This window comes from Cornus florida, unplaced genomic scaffold, assembly GCF_030987335.1.
Source record: "Cornus florida cultivar Cherokee Brave unplaced genomic scaffold, ASM3098733v1 CherokeeBrave_3.0.0_Hap2_Chr07, whole genome shotgun sequence".
Classification (NCBI taxonomy): domain Eukaryota; kingdom Viridiplantae; phylum Streptophyta; class Magnoliopsida; order Cornales; family Cornaceae; genus Cornus; species Cornus florida.
Window position 1 is genome coordinate 71,955,498 of NW_026775577.1, and position 20,544 is coordinate 71,976,041.

Consider the following 20,544-nt stretch of genomic DNA (forward strand, 5'->3'; position numbering starts at 1 on the left):
ATTGACTTAGGATTTCATTGATCAAGCATGTATGTTGTGTATATATCTTGAGTAGGATTGTTGAAGTTGTATAGAATTCTTAATGATTTGAGTTACTATGCTATTGTGATGGTAATCCTACATTCTATTAGATTACTATTGATAATCATGATTGTTTTAGAAGCTATTTGCTAAAATGCAAACATTTAGTATATATGGCTTATTGTTGAGGCATGCTTAAATTGATAAGTTAATGATATTGTTATGTGCATTATATCATGTTAAGAACTTGCCATTTGGCATGCCATTCTAGACTTGGAACCCTAAGACATGGTTTGTATGGTTTCAAAGTACTTACGCATGGAAGGTGGTTTATATGCCTTGTTTTCTATATATATAAGTTTTGAACTTGATATATATTTTGGATTCTCTTGGGACATGGTTACTAGTAACATGGCTAGAGTTTGGCTCTAGTGCGGGAGGTATGAGTTCTCCCCAATTGAGATAGTGCGCACTTAGGGTGGTCTTCCCTACGGGTTAATACCCGGAATAACCGTTGAGGTCTCAGCAGAATTCCGAGCTTAGGTGTCCACGGCTTCCATTTTTTTTTTATTTCGCATTCATTTCCAAGTTGACAATCAATGCTATTTGTAACTTATAAATTTTGTTATATGCGGTTTGGTGTTGTTAAGTACATCCATTTTGATATTGTATTGCTAAGAAACATTTAAGTTAGCTTAAGATGATCCCTTAGAACACCTTGAACATAGACGTTAAGTGGAATGCTCCCTTGTATTCGTCTATATTAATCTTGCAATGATATTGAAACTTTAGGGTATACGCATATGCTTCTCCTACGAGTAACTTGATTACTCACCCTAGTGGTTTGGATTGTTTTTTAGGTAAAGAGACCATGTTCTTGGATGCTCATCATCCTTAGAAGATTTTGAGTTATTTGAAGCATTTTTGTATGTTGACATGCACTTGTTTAGCATGCCTTCCTTTTTGGATGTTAATTTTGTATACCATGGATGTATGGTATTGTAGAAACTAAGATGGCTTCCTTGATGTGTAATGTATATCTAAGAACACTTGAAGATGTTTATTTTGTATGCATAGCATGAGGCCAAGTGCCATGTACATTTATATCACATGTATGCTAGTTTAATCCCATAGTCGTCTTATGAAATGATGAGAATTCGAGGTTTGATAGGTTGCATTTTGTATATGACATGTTATGTGACCATGGGCTATTGGAACACATGTATTTACTCATTTTACATATATGTGCATGCTCACTTTGGCACATAACACCATTCTTGATGAAATGAACACTTAGAGTAGCATTCATTTACACATTTTTGCTAAAAGAGACCTCAAGGGCATTTTTGGTATTTCACTTGAACAATAAATGTTGGTCTTGACATGGTTGATCATAAAACATGATTTTAAGGGGGGTTACTTCACAACTTTTTGCCAAAAAAGGCCCAAAAAGTCCTCAAAATTGCATTTCAAGGTTGCATTTCAGGTACAGCTATAGGAGTTCGAGCGCTCTAAAGGGGAGTTCGAGCGCTCAAAGTTTGGGCAGAAAGTTTTGGCCCTTGGACATGTACTATTCGAGCGCTCGAAGTCCTAGTTTGAGCACTCGAAGTACTGTTCATAGGTGTGTGTTTGTGTGTCTTGGTTCAACACTGTCCCTCCGACTTCAAATTATCATATCTTCCTCATTTTAACTCCGAATTGGTCCGTTCTTGAGTCTAAACTGACCGCATCGAAATAAGACTTCCAATGGTACCAATTAGAGTTTCAGATTCATTTGGTAGCTAAAGATATTCAAATTTTAATGGAGGGGTGTTAGTTTTTGGTTTGAACCGAGATAGGGTTTTTCTTCCTTCGACTTCAAGACTTGATATCTTTGCCGTCCGGACTCCGAATTAAGTGATTCTTAAGTCTAAATTCATTAATTTTTTGTTGTATTTCCAACGGTGTGCTCGGTAGTACTCACTTTTATGATGGAAATGACCATTTTACCCTTGGGTTCCTCTTTGTCCATTTTTGAAATCTTGTTTCCGCATTTGTTTTCTTTGGATTTCGTGATCTCATTGAGGGTCTCTTTGGTGTCCTAGAGACATGTTGTGTCCCTAGGGATGTTGTTTCATCTTTTGCTTCCGTAATTCGGATACGTTATCAAGTCATCTTTCGGTTCATCACTGACGTACCGGATTGAAAAACCTTGGGCCATCACACAAACGGTAAAACACCGTGAACGAAAAAGAAGTGAAATAAAAAAAATGAACAATGGAATAAACAACGTCAAAAATCGAGTCCCGTGCAGAAAAATATGCCCCAAACAAGTTCGGCGACAACCGGGGCCAAAAACCCTAAAACTGGGGAAAATGACCGAAAAGAAATTCTAAGAGTACATGACTCGATGAAAAGTGAAAATGAATCCCGTACAAGGATTCAGGCTCAAAACGAGGCATTTTGCAATAATTTTCGTTAATTGCACAATGGCCCCTACAAAAAGGGATAACTACAAAACTACCCAGAATGAAAATATCTTTCAAAAGATATTTTCTTAAAAATCCTTAATCAAAATATCTCCAAAATATATTTATGAAAAACACTCCAAGAAACATCAATGTTTTAGAAAAATCCTTTCATCCATGCCCCTATGGAAGAAAGAAACAGCTGGCGTGCTTTTCTCCAAAAGTAAAGCTACGCGTTTCGAGGAAATCAATTGGAGTGAAAACTCGTGAAGTCAAAACTCAACTCCGAACACGGAAAGTGGGGTTATGCCAACAAAGTGACTAACGAAAAAAGGATGAAAAGTCAATAGTGTCAAAAAAATATGAAAATGTGGAAATGACTCGGTCAACTTGTCAATCCAAAGGAAAGAGTCTCGGAAACTATTTCTGAGCACTCGAGACGATACTAAGTGATAAGTAATCGAACTCAGAAAAGAAAATTCAACGGAAAAAATTTATCCATAAAATTTCAGAAAAAGGAAAGGAAGGAAAATGATCGGGTCATTACACACACACACATATCCACCCTTCACTTGTCACTAATCTAGGCATCCTCACAAAGTTTGATCAAGGCTTTACACTTGACACCAATTTAGACTTCCAAGTGTATCCAATGGAAAGACAAATGGGCCAATGGGAGAGTGTCACTTGTCAATCTTTTTCCCAAATTGCAACTTAGCCCCTACACAAAATATCTTAAAGAATAATTACACAAAAGTCCCTAAGGCAAAATATCTCAAAAATATAATTACACAAAACACCTCAAAAAACGAAAATGTTTCCGAAGAAACCATGCATCCATACCCCTGGAAATAAAAAAATAAATGAGCATGCTTTACAATGAAAATAAGACATACGCGGGCAATAAAAGATAATATAATGCAATGCACGTGGTGCCGGAAATCAGTTCCGAACACTGAAGCCTACCTCGGGCGCAACAAAACCCTAAGACAACGTGGAAAAAGAATAAATCAAACACTTAAATAACTAACTAAATAATTAAATAAAAAGAAATGAATGACGAAAAATCAGAGAAGGAAAAAGAAGACACGGTCTTCACATATTTACTTATTAAAAGGTAAGCTAATTAAAGCTCTTAAAACTTGCTACACTATTAAAAAGGCAAGTTTGTTTGTTTGAAGCCCATAAATGTCAACTCCCTTGTTAAAAGTGGAGAAAGAGGCAATCATGCAATGCTTGGAATGAAAAGAACATAATATGATGATACAATAGTCATGAAGCTTCTAAAAACGTGTCAGCATTCCTGATACTTGATAAGTAAGTTCGGGAATGGGGGGCAACTGATAAGGATAAAATGTTAGGTTGATCAATTTAAATTTGAATGGTGGTCTTCAAAATTCGAAGTATTACCAATGGTTAAAGAAGATAAGAATGAAATGATACTACATCAGTAAATCTCTCTTTGATAACCGATTCAAATCAGTAGACCAACTATAAATGACAAGTTGGTGAATTGGCAAGGTATGAGAAAAATAAATATTAATTTCCTACTTTTATTATTGAGTTCTAACGACTGACTTGATCGTCGGAGAGTTCTTGGCAGGCACCACACCGGTGTTAGTCAAGATCCCTTTTGTATTGCAGGGATACGGTGTCGGTTCAGGTCCTGCTGAATTTTGCATCAACAATTTGGATAAAGTTTTCTCTTCTCAATATCTAATATATGTTTATAGGGTCTGTTTTGGAGGCTATATTGACTGGACAATATGTGCAATAGGGTAAATGATTCTTAATTATTTCTATATGTTTAAGGAAGTTGAGGACATAACTAACCTTTACATTGTGAAGTTGATGTGATATATATATATATATATATATATATATTAAAGATTTTTTCTAAAAAATATGGGATTGTGCTTGGTTCTTAGGATGTCCCACGTGAATGTCTTGATGGTTGCCATTTTTGTCTTATGATTAATAGTCTTTATTACTATTTTTATTTACAAATTACTCACGCAATACTCTTATGTTGCATTTGGTGTGTAAGAATGAAATAGAATGAAATGCAAATGAGAATGAAATGATAATGAGAATGAAATGATAATGAGAATGAAATGGTCATTCTTATTCTATTGTTTGGTTACAAGTATGAAATATATCGGAATGGACTAATGTAAAATTTAGAAAATAATGAATTTCAAATTGAATTCTCCAAAATACTCCTATAAGTGACAAATAATTTATATTGACAAAATAACATTCTTCTATATTTTTGTTTACAAGAAATGGCAATGGTGGTTGCTGGTGGTGGAGCTGGAAAGCGGTAGTGGTGTAGGTGGTGGTGTTGGAGGCGACGACGATGGTGGCAAAAAGCAGCTGGGTGATGGTAGAAGGTAGTGATAGTGGCGGTGGCAGTGGTGGTAATAGTGGAAGACGTTAGTAGTGTAAGTGATGATGGTGGAAGGCAATGGCAGTTGTGTAGTGATGGTGGAAGACGATAGTGGTGTAGGTGGTGGTGGAAGGTAGTGGTGGTGGTGGTGGAAGACTACAATGGAGGTGGCGGTGGTGGAAGGTTGTAATACCCTTAATTTTTAAAGAATTTTGTTGTAAGCTTAGATAAACCACTCGCAAGTGTACAAATCTTTGCAGATAGGGCTTCTTGTAGGGGTGTCGTATCCAAGAGACTTGTATTAATTAAGTTGTTAACAGATTTCTTAAATTCTAAATTAATTTGAAATAGGACAAACAAGTTTTGATGATTTAATCTAATGAACTAAAATAGAATATTAAATTAAAAGGAATAATTAAATTAGATGAATAAAATATGAGAGAAGAGACTAGGGACATGATTTCACCACTAACGTTGTACTACTAATCAATTGTATCAATTTATTGGAGAGATATGAAACATGCATAAGAAATTAATCATGGTTACACGCACGTATTAATTCAGTTAGAAGATAATATAAAATTAAAACTAAGTATGAACTATCTTCGATTAGCATAAACCATCTACCTAATTATTTTACTCTATGATATAGTATGATATATCTTCTTTCAGTATAATCCATCAAAATTCTAAAATTATATTTAATGAAAAATCATTGTATACCCATCTCATCTACAATTATAAAAAGTAAATCTGTTGTGTTCAGTCACAAGAATTAAAAACCTAAGAGAACTCCCTGTCCTTGTAATTAGTCTTTTTCTTTGGATATATTGGAACTCTCATAAATTCCTAATTTTTAAATGGTTATTTTGAGGGGATGTTTTTTAGTTCAGGTAAATGGACAGAGTTTAAGAATTCTCTTGAAGCTGGTGCAGGTACTTGTAAGGTCGGTTGGTGGATTTATGAATAAAATCTAGATTGGTAATAAATAAATAAATAATAATTAAAATTGTAAATTTATGCACTATTTGATATAAAATAATTTTTTTTTTAGACAAATAAACTTTTGGATTACTCTTTCAGAATGATATATATACATATTTTTTATTGTAATATATTTTGAAGTGTGACTTTTTTTTTTTTTTTTTTCTTTTCTTTCTCTGGTTTGAAGTGGGTGATAGTATTTCTTTTGATTTGGATCTCTTTTGTATTTTTATATTCCTTTCTTTTTCAGCTTTCATTTTCTGTGAAGGATATTCTGTGTTTTCATTTAATGCGTGGACGTGCACGATCTTGCATTATTTAGACGTGGCAGCAAATGAGTGGGTGGAATCAAATTACTTCGATTTTGGCTACACACTTTTACACCACAAACATGAGAAGTGTTGTATTTCCACGGCTTTATCTCTGGCCCCTGACTATGTCTCCTCATCCTCACAAAATATGTGGTTACGAAAAATGAAGTAAGAATAAAACTTTATTTTTTTTTTTGGAATTTTAGCCTCTCGCATCAATGAAAATCAACGCTCAACATTTTCATTTTATTTATTTCTCTTTCTTTATTATTATTCATCTTTCTTAATTGAGCAAAGTCCATTAGAATGTTTTTTTTTTTTTTTGGTTGGCACCAGAAACTCCCTTGGGTAGGCCCCTTCAAGTTCCACTTTAGGCTACAAATATGAGAACGTTGTCGACGATCTCATACCTCAGCACCAACTTTTAAGGAATATAATAGGAATGGTCAGACTCGAACATGATACATATGACAACCAGACTGTTGTCTTATCAACTCTATCAAGTCCCTGGGACATTTTTTTACAATATCTAATGATAAACTTAAACTGAAATTAAAAAAACACTTCCTAATTTAAAATGATAAATTATAGCATGCTGAAATTAGAAAAACACTTCCCGATTTAAAATGAAAATATGCCCCGCTTGTAAAATAAAATTTGTAAAAGAATTAATTTTTATTGAAATAGGGTAAACTAAAATTGATTTGAAATTAGATTCAGAATGTAACGTGATCGAGTCATTCCCAGCTTCTGAGGCTTTGTTAATAAAATTAAATTTTAAATCAAAAGCTGATCACGTTAATTATGCTGAAATTTAACGGTAATAAACTTTGGCCGTTTAAAAAATATATGGTTTTAGAAAGTAGATTGGTAGAAATAAAACAATTGAAATTTTTTGTAATTTTTGGTTACCAAAAATCAGTGGAACAATTTTATAAACGACAGTTACTTCAAATATTTTAGAAAACTAATCACTTAATCCAAAATTCACTGAGCTCTATTTTGGTAAATATAATCCATTATATCCTGAAAACAAGTGGTATACCGTATACATAGTGATTTATATATATTGTGTATGTATATATATATATTTAATAATTACTGATATATACTCTTATTTCCTACGTTTCTATTCCATGACTGATTGAGAGAGAGTAAGAGAGAGAGCCCCTGAGACTGGAGAAGGAACTTCTCTTCCACCTTCACCACCCTAAAGAGAAATTCACTTTTCATATCTGCTTCTCTCTCCCCTAATTTCCCACACTTTCCCACCAGCCAAACATGGACTTAGCCACTAAGCTTCAATGCATCGACCTCCGTTCGACGTTCCTCACTGGTACAGCCCTTTTAGATGCTCGCAAAACCAGTCTCCGACCACGTCTCCGCCCAATTTCAGCCACTCAATCAATTACAGGTAACAATTGTTCCATCAGAACCAGTAATTTCTTTAGCACTAGACAACCAAAAATCCCTAGAATATTAGCCAATTTATCTGCGGTCGCTGTTGAAACATCAGTCGTGGAAACTAACGTCGAGGACGATATCGAATCGCTGTTTTCGGAGAATTCAGTGGATAAAACTGACTATAAGCGTATGAATAAGCAATCGAATAGGGGTGCTTCGAGTATATCATCGGGCGTTAGGTTAGAAAATGTGAGCAAGAGCTATAAGGGTGTGACTGTATTGAAAGATGTGACCTGGGAAGTGAAGAAAGGCGAAAAAGTAGGGTTAGTAGGTGTTAATGGTGCTGGAAAGACAACCCAGATGAGAATTATTGCTGGTCAAGAAGGACCCGATTCCGGAAATGTAATTAAGGCAAAACCCAATATGAAAATCGCGTTTTTGAGTCAAGAATTCGAGGTTTCGGTGAGTAGGACGGTGAAGGAGGAGTTTATGAGCGCGTTTAAGGAGGAAATGGAGGTAGCTGTGAGGTTGGAGAAGGTGCAGAAGGCAATAGAAGGCTCCACGGAAGATTTGGAGTTGATGGGGAGGCTTTTGGATGAGTTTGATTTGCTTCAGAGGCGAGCAACTGCTGTAAATTTGGATGAGGTGGACGTGAAGATCAATAAGTTGATGCCGGAACTAGGGTTTGCACCAGAAGATTCTGATAGACTGGTGGCGTCATTTAGTAGTGGTTGGCAGATGAGAATGTCCCTTGGGAAGATTTTACTTCAGGTAACACCACGTCTTATTTGATAGTTTGGTTCAGAAATTTGATGGACAAATTTAATTTAGAAACTTTGCCTTTGTATGCATCCCTGATGTTGCCAATGAAATGGTGTGATAGTAAATCTTTTACTGCTATTTTGAAAAAGATATCGATACACTAAATTTCCTGATAATTAAATTCTATTTCATTAACTTTGTATTATATAAATTTTTCTTTTTTATTGTGGACTTAATCTCCGGAATTGACAAGAAATAACCTTTTTCATCACTGGTATTTGTCATTATAGACCAAAATCATCCATTTCTTGAAGTAAATAATATAATGCGTCCGTGCTCTCTAACATGGTGTTGCATGCAGCACATGTGAACCGTAGAACGTATTAAAAGTTGTATTGGTTGATTGTATTTATGAAAAATAATGTAATTTCTCTATGACTGATTGCTGATATATGTGATTACCTGCAGGACCCAGATTTGCTATTATTAGATGAACCGACAAATCACCTTGATCTTGATACCATTGAGTGGCTTGAAGGTTATCTTAATAAGGTCAATGTGCCAATGGTCATCATATCTCATGACAGGGCTTTCCTTGACCAGCTGTGCACAAAAATTGTTGAAACTGACATGGGTGTATCCAGGACATACATGGGCAATTATTCTGAGTATATTATTGCAAAGGCAGCATGGATTGAAGCTCAAAATGCAGCATGGGAGAAGCAGCAGAAGGAAATTGAGCACACACAAGACTTAATACACAGGTTAAGTGCAGGGGCAAATGCTGGCCGTGCATCTACTGCTGAAAAGGTATACTGAAATCTCTATCTTATTGAGTAATATAATTGATACATCTATATCATCTCAGGAGGACAGTAAGTGCATCGTCGTGGTAAATCTTCAAATTTGAGTTGTAATTTGTGGCCTAATAAACTTGGATAAATTTGTTTTAGGTTACTTGCTAAATTTGTGGCTTAATTCTTAAAAGTTACAGTAAGATTGGAACAGTGTGGTATATTTTCTGCTGCTTGTGGTGTTCTGTAAGCTTAACTAATCAAATAATGCTTTGTTTCGTTTTGTGGGGCCGCTCAGGTAGCATTATTTCTTATGAAGTTAGGGATGTTTGCTCAGTATCTTGATATATTTTCTACGGTGTTCTTAATTATGTCTTCAGAAAGTCTAAAACCTGCCAATTATCTCTTAAAATCAGTTGAGACAGATGAATTTAAGTAAGTTGGCGATATGTGAATCTGGGTCCATGTGGTAATTGTGCTGCATTGATGCTTTTGTTTTTATTCTCTTCTGGGCTTGATTTTGGTTGTGATGACCTGTGCTTCAGTGAGCATATCATATGTTCCCTAAGATCAGGGTCTCAACGTGGCATTCTAGTTGCTTCATAACTTTAGCAAGCTTCCTAATATCTTTACAGTTGCAATTGCATTGGAGAGCTGACTTACATGACTGTTGCTCCTAAGGCCCTGGTTTCTTTACCGTTTTACTCAAATTAATTGTTGAGAAAATAACCGTTTGCTGAACTTTATTGATTGTGATTAATTCTTTGGACATTGTTAATTGATGTAATTCAGAAACTGGTGAGAGGTAGTCCAATTAAATATCTTTCTAACTTGATTCTGTAATTATTTTGTATTCCACCTATATTCTATTATGTGGTTATGTGATTCTTCTTAAATTTATGTTTTGGTTTGATGTTCTGTTGCTTTTATTATTACTTATCTGTTTAATTTTTTTATTATAACAGAAGCTCGAAAAACTTAAGGAAGAGGAACAAATTGATAAGCCTTTTATAAGGAAACAAATGAAGATCAGATTTCCTGAGCGTGGAAGAAGTGGAAGATCTGTTGCAACAATAAAGAATCTGGAATTTGGATATGGGGAAAAGGTAATTGGTATAATCTGCCTGACCAACGAAAGAAGGCTGGCAGCTTGAGCTTTCTGTTAGTTATTGGGTACACAATTTAATTGTTGCTTATCAGAAGACCTTTGATGTTTGCCAGGTTCTGTTTAAAAAGGCAAATGTTACAATTGAAAAGGGTGAGAAAATTGCAATTATCGGCCCCAATGGGTGTGGTAAGAGTACTTTGCTTAAACTGATAATGGGCCTACAGAAGCCAATAGCAGGAGAAGTGCTGCTTGGGGAGCATAATGTCCTACCAAACTATTTTGAGCAGAATCAGGTATGTCACTACCATCGCTAGGTGTACTTATTTCGTTTGATTTTGTGGTCATGGTGATTTTAGTTGTTTTTGACTTTTTGCTGGGGTGGGTTCTACTCAATATAAGTGAATTCTGTTTCTGTATGAGATTAATGTTTTCCATTTTTCAGGCTGAGGCGCTTGATTTGAATAAAACAGTCCTTCAGACTGTAGCAGAAGTTGCAGAGGACTGGAGAATTGATGATATAAAGGGACTCCTTGGTCGTTGTAATTTCAAGGCTGATATGCTTGATAGGAAGGTTTCCCTCCTCAGTGGTGGTGAGAAGGTAAGTACTTCATCCTTGTTAAAAATACTTATTTTATACCTCCATGATCACTGATAATTTTGTTTCTAAATTTATGTTCTTAACTTTTTATTTAATGCTAATTCTAAGGTTTTCTTTCACATATAATTTTATATTTCTCCTTCTGATTGAACTTTAATTTGCTTTGGTTATCCAACTTCTTATTTGTGTTCTGGGCGTTTATTGGCTTTATTCGAAGCCACTACCATGGCATCTTGGGAGGCTATTTAGTTGATAGCTTGCAGGACTAACGTATTACAAAAACTCAGCAGGCAACTATTTGGGTTAGGGCATGAAATGGATCCCATCTAAAGTGAATCCATGTGAATTTGAGTCCAGATCATTTTTATTTATATATTTTTAATGCAATGATCTGGATCCAAATCCGAGTTGGATACTATAAACATACTCTGAATCCGACCTAATATATTCCACGTATAATCCAAGGAAGTCTTAATATACTAAAATGAGCTTGTTTATAGGATCTCATGTTAAAACCAATCCATTTCATGCCCACTCTCAGATGGATCACAGTTCAACCCAACCCATGTGATGCCCTAATTTTGATGAAGGTTCTACGATTCCGACTGCCACTGCGTGATTGAAGCCTTTGCTTGTTTTGGATTTAAATATATAGGCTTATAGCCGTAAGCTACCCTTGTTATGCCAGACTGGAATTTTAATAAATTTCAGATCCGTCATATGGAGCCATATGGATATGGACAGTTCATCTTGGTTGAAGATGCCTGTGCAGAGAACTCAATGTTTACATTTGAAGAAATGAATAATGAAGTACTTGGATTAAACAGTGGAGTTGAATATTTATACATTGATATAGGCGCATTAACAAATTTACCAGTAGTATGGAAATAAGGATTGAGTTTATGAACTATTATCATGCCTTGGGATGAAATTTTCCCTCCTCGTTGTTGGGAACTAATTTTATCCTTCATTGGTGTAGTCTTTTACTCTCCTGTTGTGTTTATTGAGCAGCATGACTACTAAGTTTTTTTTTGTCCTATTGTAAAACTGATGTTGGATTTAAAGAAAGATGTATATATGTTGCTGTCAAATAGGTTGTACATTTTCTATAAAATGGAGAAAAGTACATCGAGTTTTTGTTAGATCTGCAAGGGGCCACTCTTGCTGACCTAATATTGCAGACTAAATATCTGATTCTTGCCTGGTGTAGGGTTTTCACTAAAAACATGGTTCATTTAAAATAGTGTTTTGAACTTAAGTGGCAACTCCCGTATAATTTTGAACATATTTTCTTTTTTTTTTCAAAGAAGAAAAAAATAATTCTTTCAGCCTTGGGTTAGGCTTGCGGATGGTTCTTGCCATGTGTTTGTAATTCTAATTTGTTCTTATCGTGCCTATTCTATTTGTCTTTTCCTTGTTACGAGGAATGAATATTGATTCTTGTTTGACTGTTGTGTTTAGGCACGGCTCGCCTTTTGCAAGTTCATGGTGACACCATCAACATTGCTAGTTTTGGATGAACCAACAAATCACTTGGATATACCTTCTAAGGAGATGCTTGAGGTTTGTTTTGTAATATATATATATATATATATATATATATATATATATATTGCATTATAATGTTTTTCTATCATTTATATTATACCAAAAAGCTTCAATATCCGTTATGATTCTTTGAAACCTTTTTGTTCCATCAGGAGGCAATAACAGAGTACAAGGGCACTGTCATTACCGTATCTCATGACCGATACTTCATAAGGCAAATAGTTAACAGAGTGTTGGAAGTTAAGGATGGCAATTTACAAGACTACGCCGGCGATTACAATGTAAGTGTGAATTCTCATCTGGTAATTACTTATGGTATATCTTGCCTTATTTGACGTACTTTTTTTTTAGTTTCGATTTCTAAATATATATATATATATATATATATAGTTAGTTAGTTAGTTTCCTCCTGTCAAAATTGGTTGAGGGGTTGGGAATTTTTGGTTTGTTGGGTGCATGGATCTGCGTTTTTCTTCCCTTTCTCTTCTGTCATAATAGCAGTGCATGGGCAATGGATGTAAGAGCCACTGCTTGATGAGTTTGGAATGACAGACGTGAGAACACTGGTTTTGAGTCTGAGGGCACTTTTTGAAAGAGCAAGTCTATCAAGACGAGTCATAAAAGGTTAGTTGTGTACTGAGTCATTCCGTCCAATACCCAACATTGGTATGCTCAACATTATAATGACTTTTATGGCAATGGATGGTCAAGTAGTAGTTTAAGGGGGACGGCTCCTCGTTGCAAACTGACCTATCAGACAGTTTCAGTTTGTAATAGTCTGGGCTATGTATTGTTTTAGACAATGACCGATGCTTAGAAAGAAACCATGGTTTCCTGTGTGCTTAAACCAGATACATGCTGTATATTCAGCTATAACTCGTGCAAGACACGATTAACCTGAACTTATCAGATAGCCAATGCCCTATGTCATACTCAGATCTATAGATTTCTGGGGCATCCTTCTTCTTCCTCCTCCTCCTCCTCTTCTTCTTCTTATTTTATTTTTTTGTTATTATTAGTTTTCTCCTTTCTTTCTTTCTCTGGGTGGAAGTTCTCATTCATAATCCTAATTATCATGATGAAGTTACCATAAAACAATCTGAGTTGGAAGTTCTCTGTTTTCATGCCTTCATTATTTCGAATGACTACAATCAAGTTGGGTGTACAAATTTATCCGAGTACTTAATATAGAAGCTGCTTATGTAAATTGTTTTTTTATTTGAGAATACATCCCCCTGAATAATGCATTAACTCGTCTTATGCCTGTTGAGTGGTGGGAACTCAACTTCCTCGTATATCCTTCATTTTTGGAACAAGTGAAAATCAAGAGTGTCTTCCAACCAAACTTCTGTGTACCACAATACCTAATTCATGAGTTCATTAGCAGTTTCTGATCATTTGAAAATCATAATTCACAGTATTATTTGGAGAAGAACCTTGATGCAAGGCAGCGAGAGCTTGAACGCGAGGCAGAACTTGAGGAAAAGGCTCCTAAAGTAAAAGCCAAATCCAAAATGTCAAAGGTAAAACTAACGTCAACTTTTTTTTTTTTGGGTAATTAAGATTTCATTAGCTCAAACTTAGTATGTACAAAAGTGGGAGAGAGGCATTCCCCTCTGTACGGTATAGCATCTTCAAGGAGAAAATTAACGATGTAGTTTTTCACATCATGAAAGGGAATATAAAAAATGGTGTATGGATTGCTAGTCTGATGTTCAATTTGTTAATTATCCCATGGAGTGGTGATCTGAGCAAATGCTTTGTATAACTATCAGGCTGAGAAGGAAGCACGGAAGAAACAGAAAATGCAGGCATTTCAGCAGGCAAAAGCAAAATCGAAGGGGCTGAAGAATGCTAAGAGATGGAACTGAGTCCTGCTTTTTATGTTTTAGTTGAAGTCATTTTTTAAGTAATGTTAAGGGAGGTGATGAGTCCTAGTGTGAGCTACCGTATCGATGTGTATATAACATGTGTAGAAATAGGTTAGTAAATTCAGAAATCAAGGGTAGATTGCAACACTGGATTATTTTGGAGCTGTATTATTGCCATTGCCGGATGGGCTGCTCACTGTACCAAGGTAGTTTCGAAGAACATTATGTAATTGACAACGCCTGTTGCGAAATGAAGATTCACCCATTCTTATATATTCATGGCTGCTTGAAATTTGGCCTTTTTCTGCTATAATAAGAACTTCAAATTTGTGTTATTTAGGTTTGTCATGAGTGATGTCCTCTTTCCAGCAATTTCTGTGAGAGAGAGGCTACATCATAACTTGACATAATTGAGATGAGAAAGGTTTGAAAAGGAAAAGCCTCTCTACATATAAGGGTACGACGGTGTACATTTGATTTTTGTAAGACCATGTGATGGCGGGAGTTTCATGCACTCGTCTAGCTATTTTTTTATTTATTTAATTGATGTTATAGTCTTAAAATGAGCAGAGTGATAGAATAAGACTTGTATAACCAATCTTTTGTTGACTTGGGTGGAGTTGGAGATGGTACAAGAAGGGAAAGCTGGTGTCACTGTAGTCAGTTCACAATCTATTATTGTATCTATTATTGTTTAATTTTGATGTCGGGCACTTGAATTTGTGTTTGATTACAAATCTACAAAAGCATCTAGCTTAATGGTAATCTTTTCATTCTCAAAGAGGAGGGAAGGGGTTCTATGATGACCTATATGGGTGGATGTGATGTGGATGGGTGTGAATAGGCACTGGGTAAGTTACCACACTGGGTGAGTTATATGTTGCACAATCTCACATCATCTGAGTAAGAGGAAAATGAAGTGTGTATATGTGGTGGTGTTATCTATAAATGATACGAGGTCTTTTGGAGTAAAACTCAAGAATAAAATCGTGCGGGTTCGGATTTAAAACAGACAATATCATATCATGCGGTGAAATGGACACGTTGAAACTGCACATTAAAACAGACAATATCTTACTATGTGCTTTATTAATTCTGAATTTGTTTAAAAGATTTATGTGAACATTAACTAGAAAAATCAATACTGAGTATAAAATTTACCACCTATATATGTCATTATTTCGAAAATACTTTATAAATTCTGAATTTGTTTAAAAGATTTATGTGAACGTTAACTAGAAAAATCAATACTGAGTATAAAATTTACCACCTATATATGTCATTATTTCAAAAAGAAAAAGAACAGGACATCCTCTTATTATCTCAAAATCTCTGCATTGTCAAAACTCTTACATATTTAAAACTTTTTGGGCACCTTGAAACGTGGTAGTCGCTGTTTTTGACCAAGGAAGATGTCATTGTGAAAACCTCAAAGAGCACAAGTCAACTTTGCATTTGTATTTAGTGACATCACTATATCAAAAAAGAAAAAAAGGGAAAAGAAATAAAAAGTTATGTTAGATTTGTCTCCCTTATCTTTGAATTTGATCTCAATATAATGTCTACATCTATTCAGCGCTAGACCATAAAATTAAGTGGAATATTCCTTGGTTACTATTCCAAAAGGTGTTTCTAGGAAGCTTGAAAAACACAAATGTTGAATGCTGAATAATGCAAGCTACTCCACCATGGATTCATTCTCCTTGTTTGGTGGCTTCTTGAATAGTTAATGGCGGCATTAGAAACTCAATGCTGATACACACACACACACACACACACACACACGCACGCACACAGTGTATAAAATGAAATGCTGATGGATTGGAGAAAATGATTTTTTGGCCAAGACCTGGTTATTGGACTTGCCATGGTACATTCTTAATGACTCTTCTTCTAATCCATCTTCTTATATTTTACTGTTGTTGTGCTATAGAATTTTGCAGTGCCATAGAAAAAATTACATCAATTCAGCCCATCAATGACCCTGAAACTATAGTCTCCAATGGTGACACCTTCAAACTAGGATTTTTTAGCCCGGTTAATTCAACTAACCGGTACGTTGGTATCTGGTATAACGACCTCTCTGCTGCTGCTGTGGTCTGGGTAGCAAATAGAGATAAACCTCTTAATGATTCTTCCGGGACTGTGACTATATCCGAAGATGGCAACCTCGTAGTCATGGATGGACAGAAACAGATTGTTGGGTCATTAAATGTGCCACATTCTTCAGCAAATTCAAGTGCCCAGCTTTTGGATTCCGGGAACCTTGTATTGCGAGATAGTTTTGGTCAAAGCAGCATAATATGGGAGAGTTTCGAAGACCCTTCTGATTCAATCTTGCAGAAGATGAAAATTAGTACCAATAAATATACTGGTGAGAGGACTCTGCTCACCTCGTGGAAAACGTCTTCTGATCCATCTACCGGGAGTTTCACTTATGGAATGAATCCCTTAGATATTCCGGAACTATATGTATGGAATGGTAGTCATACGTACTGGTGTAGTGGTCCATGGAATGGACAGATTTTTATCTGAGTACCAAACATGGTTGCATTTAACACACTTGATGTTATAGATGATAAAGAAGGAACTGTGTATATAACTTACATGTCGTCTACGAATCCATTTGAGTTGTACTATTTCTTGAATTCTGATGGAATTATTGTGCGGAAGTACTTTGATGTTAGAAAGGAGAATTGGGAAGGTATGTTGTTGGCTCCACCAAACGAATGTGAAATTTATGGTAAATGTGGTCCCTTCGGAAGCTGCAGTATGTAGGATTCGCCAACGTGCACCTGTTTACAAGGGTTTGGTCTGAAGGATTCCGAGGAATGGAGTAGAGAAAATTGGACCAGTGGATGCGTAAAGACGAGACATTTGCAGCGTGAGAGAAATGAAACTAGTGGTGAAAAAGGCAAAGAAGATGGGTTTTTGAAGCTGAAGACAGTGAAAGTGCCGGTCTTTGCTGAGTTGTCATCAGCATTGGAGGATAGCTGCAGAAATGAGTGCTTGAATAATTGCTCCTGTATAGCTTATGCCTATTATAGTGGCATTGGTTGTATGCAATGGAGTGGAAACTTGATCGATGTACAGAAATTCTCCTGTGGTGGGGCTGATCTTTATATTCGTGTGGCATATTCGAAGATTGGTAATATGTTGACTCTTCTTTATGATCTTGTTATTTAATATGTGCTTCAAATAATCCGATTTTGCTTCTATTGTTTTATTTACTTGTTGAAATTCATTATTTAGTTTTGAAATCTTTTGATATATTTCAACAGCATTAGTATATAGTTAATTCCAATTCAAATTTAATTGAACTCAAATCACTCAAAGTTTGTTATGCTTCACAGATAAAAAGAGAAACATCAAAGTAACTAATCACAATTGCAGTGATCATCGGGTCAGTGGCAATTTCAATGATCTGCATCTATTTTTCTTTGGAGGTGGATGGCTAAATCACTAGGTATATACAAATTACAATTAGCTCAATAGAGAAAATATTTCCTGTTATTCTATAAATCAACTAAGACCTGAACTTTGATTCAGGAAGGAAGACGAAAAGTGAGAAGTCATTATTTGGAAGACAGGAAGTGAATGCAGATTCAACTGAAAGCACGTTTGGAGGTAATCTAGGCCAAGTTAAACTTGAAGACCTACCTCTTTTCAGTTTTGAGGAATTGGCAATAGCAACAGATGACTTTCATGAGGCCAATAAGCTCGGGCAGGGTGGTTTTGGTTTTGTGTCCAAGGTAATGCTTGTTCATCCATTGCTTTGTGCTCTACCCGGAGGGTAAAAAAAAAAAATTTCATCTTTATTTCCAGGGAAAATTGCCGAGTGGACAAGAGATAGCTGTCAAAAGGCTCTCAAAATTCTCTGGACAAGGCATGGAGGAGTTTATGAATGAGGTTGTGATTTCTCAGCTGCAGCATCATAATCTTGTTAGACTTCTTGGCTGCTGTGCAAAAGGAGAAGAAAAGATGCTGCTCTATGAATACATGCCAAATAAAAGCTTGGATGTGTTTCTCTTTGGTTAGTTCATGAATGCCTTAACACCATGTCTTTTCTTTTTTGGTCTTTGGGAACAACTTTAACCTACTTGTGTTTCTTTTCTTCAAAATTTCTTTAGATCCAATCAAGCAAAAACTCCTAGATCGGAGAAAACGTGCCAACATTATTGAAGGGATTGGTCGAGGCCTACTTTACCTTCAAAGGGATAGATTAAGGATTATTCATAGAGATCTAAAGACGAGCAATGTTCTCTTGGATCAAAATCTAAATCCAAAAATTTCAGATTTCGGCATGGCAAAGATTTTCGGAGGCAACCAAGACCAAGCCAACACTAGAAGGGTAGTTGGACCATAGTAAGTAGCTTTTGCTTTGTTCAAAATGATTAATCATTCATGTCTTAGTCCTTCTTTCTCATAGCCGGAATATAATTTTAATATTTGGGCTTCAATGACACAATGCAGCGGCTATATGGCCCCTGAATATGCAATACAAGGGAGATTCTCGGAAAAATCTGATGTCTTTAGCTTTAGAGTATTATTGTTAGAGATTTTAAGTGGGAGGAAGAACACTAGTTTTAATCATGATGACCATTATTTAAGCCTTCTAGGATTGGTAAGTTCACTTAAATTATTGCCTCAGTTACTCCATATAGTTCCTTTTAATCTTTCTAAGTCCAACATTTCATAGTCGTGTTACTGTGTACAGGCATGGAAGTTGTGGAATGAAGATATGATTGTAATGCTGACAGATTCGGCAATTTCTGATCCACGCTTTCAAGTGGAGATCTCGAGATACATACATGTAGGACTGTTGTGTGTGGAAGAATTCGCCACTAATCGGCCAACTATTTCTACTGTTCTTTCGATGCTTAGTAGTGAGATTGTGGATCTTCCAACTCCGAAGTAACCTGCTTTTACTGAAACACAAGGTCTCTCAAATATACCGTCTTCTCAACAGAGCCAAAGGACATGTTCTGTGAACAATGTAACTGTTACAACCATTGATGGTCGTTAGCAAGCAAATTCTTCTGATTTTCAAGTACACTGTAATTGAATATACGATATATAGTTTTGTTTTACACAATGTATTTATCTAACTCTATTCAAAAGTCGGTTTTTGCCTTTATCCTTCCACATTATATAGGAGTTCAAGTTTGCTCTATCAAATCACTGGCCGAACACAAAAATATACACACACACACACACACACTCAAGAAAACTATAGTATGTTTATGTGTAAGTATGTTTGCCTTGCTATTTGTATTTTTTTAAGATCATAATAATTGTATTTAAATAAGTTTGAGAACAAGAAAGGCTTGAGAGGTGGATTCATTTTACGAAGTTATACAAAACTAGCAGCTCGAGAGTAGTCAATTCAAGAGAGAGGGCTTTCATTTAAATCTTATTTATAACAAAAATAGGAATTATTTGATCTCCTAAGCAATAATGGCTTTCACCTGGTGGAAGAGAGAGAGCTCTTAATTAAAATGGTATTTGCAGACTCAAGAGAGAATTTTTCAAGAACATGCAGTACCTGTTTATATAATGTTTTCCATTTACAAACTAAAGCAAAACTAGTTATGTGATGTAAGAACCATTGTAATACAATTGGCAACTTAGCTGTTGCATTCTGCAACTACAAATAATTGATAGTGTTCTGCAATTCTTTTCTATCAATTACTTGTGATGATAATACCCCATTTGTAAGCACTAAAAACTAAGCATCAATGCTAGCCGTACACTTGTATAGCTAATAATCTAACTCTTCTCTGAAAAACTACTCTTTATGCAGTTTCTACTAAAGCTTACTTTTTGCAAGTAACAACCAACTCAAGCTGGCCCCTTCATTATTTCCTCCGTCCCATAAAAACCTTTTTTATTTTTTATTATCCCAATTCAAAATTTAATATTCTATTTTTTTAATACTTTGAATTTACCCTCGTCTTAAATTTATAAAAAATACGTGTGATGATGCAGCAGCAACTTGGAACGGTCTCGTATCTGAAAGAAAAAGGAAGCAAGGTAACCGAAGGGGCATCGGTGTGGTACCGGCCGAAGAGCCTTCGACGATCAAGTTAGTACTAGATCGGAATATCAAAAGACTCTTGATAGAGATTTATGTCATACCTTAATTATTGATTCACGAGAACCCTCTTTATAGGGGTTGTAAGTAGAATTCAAGTAAGGCATTTACTCTGTTTCTTTTCTAACACGGTTAGGAGAAGTATTTATATTATCCTTATCACATTAGTTGATCGTAGTTCATTTATTTCTAATTCCGTGTCGTTTGAACTTT

At 35.5% G+C, this 20,544-nt stretch overlaps 3 protein-coding genes across 3 annotated transcripts; all 3 read left to right on the forward strand.

The window, feature by feature from the left end:
• The first annotated feature begins 7,261 nt into the window (after window positions 1-7,261).
• Window positions 7,262-14,510, forward strand: LOC132267299 (ABC transporter F family member 5). The gene is made up of 9 exons (XM_059768437.1): window positions 7,262-8,327; window positions 8,787-9,128; window positions 10,078-10,218; window positions 10,334-10,513; window positions 10,663-10,818; window positions 12,280-12,381; window positions 12,519-12,647; window positions 13,785-13,889; window positions 14,142-14,510. The coding sequence occupies exons 1-9, from the start codon at window positions 7,434-7,436 to the stop codon at window positions 14,235-14,237; spliced, it is 2,145 nt and encodes a 714-aa protein (XP_059624420.1). The 5' UTR covers window positions 7,262-7,433; the 3' UTR covers window positions 14,238-14,510.
• A 138-nt stretch (window positions 14,511-14,648) lies between these two features.
• Window positions 14,649-19,389, forward strand: LOC132267300 (G-type lectin S-receptor-like serine/threonine-protein kinase At1g11330). Its single transcript, XM_059768438.1, has 7 exons — window positions 14,649-17,385; window positions 17,591-17,703; window positions 17,787-17,989; window positions 18,063-18,270; window positions 18,368-18,602; window positions 18,711-18,861; window positions 18,955-19,389. The coding sequence occupies exons 2-7, from the start codon at window positions 17,688-17,690 to the stop codon at window positions 19,153-19,155; spliced, it is 1,014 nt and encodes a 337-aa protein (XP_059624421.1). The 5' UTR covers window positions 14,649-17,385; window positions 17,591-17,687; the 3' UTR covers window positions 19,156-19,389.
• On the forward strand, window positions 16,119-16,772 carry LOC132266302 (G-type lectin S-receptor-like serine/threonine-protein kinase At1g11300). Its single transcript, XM_059767154.1, has one exon. The coding sequence runs from the start codon at window positions 16,119-16,121 to the stop codon at window positions 16,770-16,772; it is 654 nt and encodes a 217-aa protein (XP_059623137.1).
• Window positions 19,390-20,544: the final 1,155 nt, after the last annotated feature.